Source organism: Lemur catta, chromosome 14 (assembly GCF_020740605.2).
Source record: "Lemur catta isolate mLemCat1 chromosome 14, mLemCat1.pri, whole genome shotgun sequence".
Taxonomy (NCBI): Eukaryota; Metazoa; Chordata; class Mammalia; order Primates; family Lemuridae; genus Lemur; species Lemur catta.
The window spans coordinates 50,629,323-50,630,695 of record NC_059141.1 but is presented as its reverse complement, the minus strand read 5'-3'; the positions used below and the strand labels follow the sequence as shown (position 1 = coordinate 50,630,695).

Sequence of the window (1,373 nt, the reverse complement as noted above, 5' to 3'; positions counted from 1 at the left end):
CAGGGGTGCTGCTTCCAGGAGGTAGTTGCCAGAAAGGGGTCCCAGGGAGTCCCAGGTTGTATCCTGCGGAGCCTCAGGCCAAGGGCCCACATGGCTATGAATGCTCATCCCTTGATCCAGGGGTCTTCTAGCAAGCAGCAGCTGGGGGGCCTGCAGAGAGGAAGGTACTCTTCCGGGGGCCCTCTCTGGAAAAGGGCACCGGCCTAGACAGCCAGGAAACCGCTGGGGGTGAGTGTGTGGCCCAGGTTGGTTGGGCCACCGTCTGCCTGCAGTGCCAGGCTCCGTCCTAGGCAGGAGGATCTGCAGGTGGATCTGAGTGTGGACACCTGTCACATCTTGGTAGATTCCGTGCAGTCATAGTCGCTGCGGTTGTCACCGCATTCTGGCAGGGGGCGTCGAGGGGCAGCAGGCCTGCCACGGCGGAAGCTGTGCAGGGAGCGGCGCAGTGAGCCCAGGCGCTTCCAGAGCCGGAGCTGGGGCTCGCTGGGGCTCCCGGGGTGGTGGGGCATGCACTCTCGAGCCCTGCGGCGGCTTGGGTCCAGCGCGGCCGGCTTGCAGAGCGTCAGAAACAGCAGACAGGTGGCCAGCACGAGGAAGATGCAGGCCAGGGCAATGAGCACGGGGAGGGGGTCGGCTGCCTCTGCACGGGGCCCTGGGGTGACCAGAGCTGAGAGGAAGGTGAGGGGCTTGGTGGCCGGGGAGCTGGTGAGGCTGGGGCCCTCTGTGCTCATGGCTTCTGCAACAGCAACAGGACAGAAGCTCAGAGGCAGATCAGCTGGACCTGGGCAGGGGAGGGAGGGGAGGCTTTCCCGGGAACACCGATGGGGCTGGGTCCTGTCCAACTACAGAGCACCAAGGCCACATGCCAGGTTAGCGCAGCGAGGCCCAGAAAGATGGCAAGTCCAGGTGCACACACCGCTGGTAAGGGACGGGGCTGGGCCTGAGTGCAGGGCCTCTTTCTGCCACCCCCCACCCCACCCATCTGCCATGGAGGAGATAAGAGGCTTGCCTTTCGGCATTTTCACTTCATTCCCATAAATTTCCACGGAGTCTTAGGCCGGAGAACTTGAGAGAAAACTTGAGATCTAGGACCAGCTGTCAGTAACTTGCTCTGTGACCAGGAGCGAGCCTTACATGATAAGATGCTACAGCCAGCAGGGACCCTGGCAACTATCTGATGCCCGAGGCTGCAACCTGGGGGCCTACAGGTGTGTTTTGTTGGGTCCTTGCAGTGTTTTTATAAATTTAATTGTGAATTTTTTTAAAAAAAAACCAAGAGATTTCACATAAATATCTGAGTGCGTGGCCTCTCTTAAAATGTCAGAATTTCACCACTGGCAGCACCAGGCCTGTGTTCCTGCCCGATACTGGCA

At 59.9% G+C, this 1,373-nt stretch overlaps 1 protein-coding gene across 1 annotated transcript; it reads right to left on the bottom strand.

Annotated features, from left to right (window-relative positions):
* Positions 1–234: 234 nt before the first annotated feature.
* On the bottom strand, positions 235–731 carry C14H10orf105 (chromosome 14 C10orf105 homolog). Its single transcript, XM_045569216.1, has one exon. It carries the CDS (start codon positions 729–731, stop codon positions 330–332), a length of 402 nt encoding a protein of 133 aa, XP_045425172.1. The 3' UTR covers positions 235–329.
* Positions 732–1,373: the final 642 nt, after the last annotated feature.

What these genes read in the sequence shown, in the direction of transcription:
- C14H10orf105 (XM_045569216.1), bottom strand. Translation starts at nt 731, where the DNA reads ATGAGCACAGAGGGCCCCAGCCTCACCAGCTCCCCGGCCACCAAGCCC.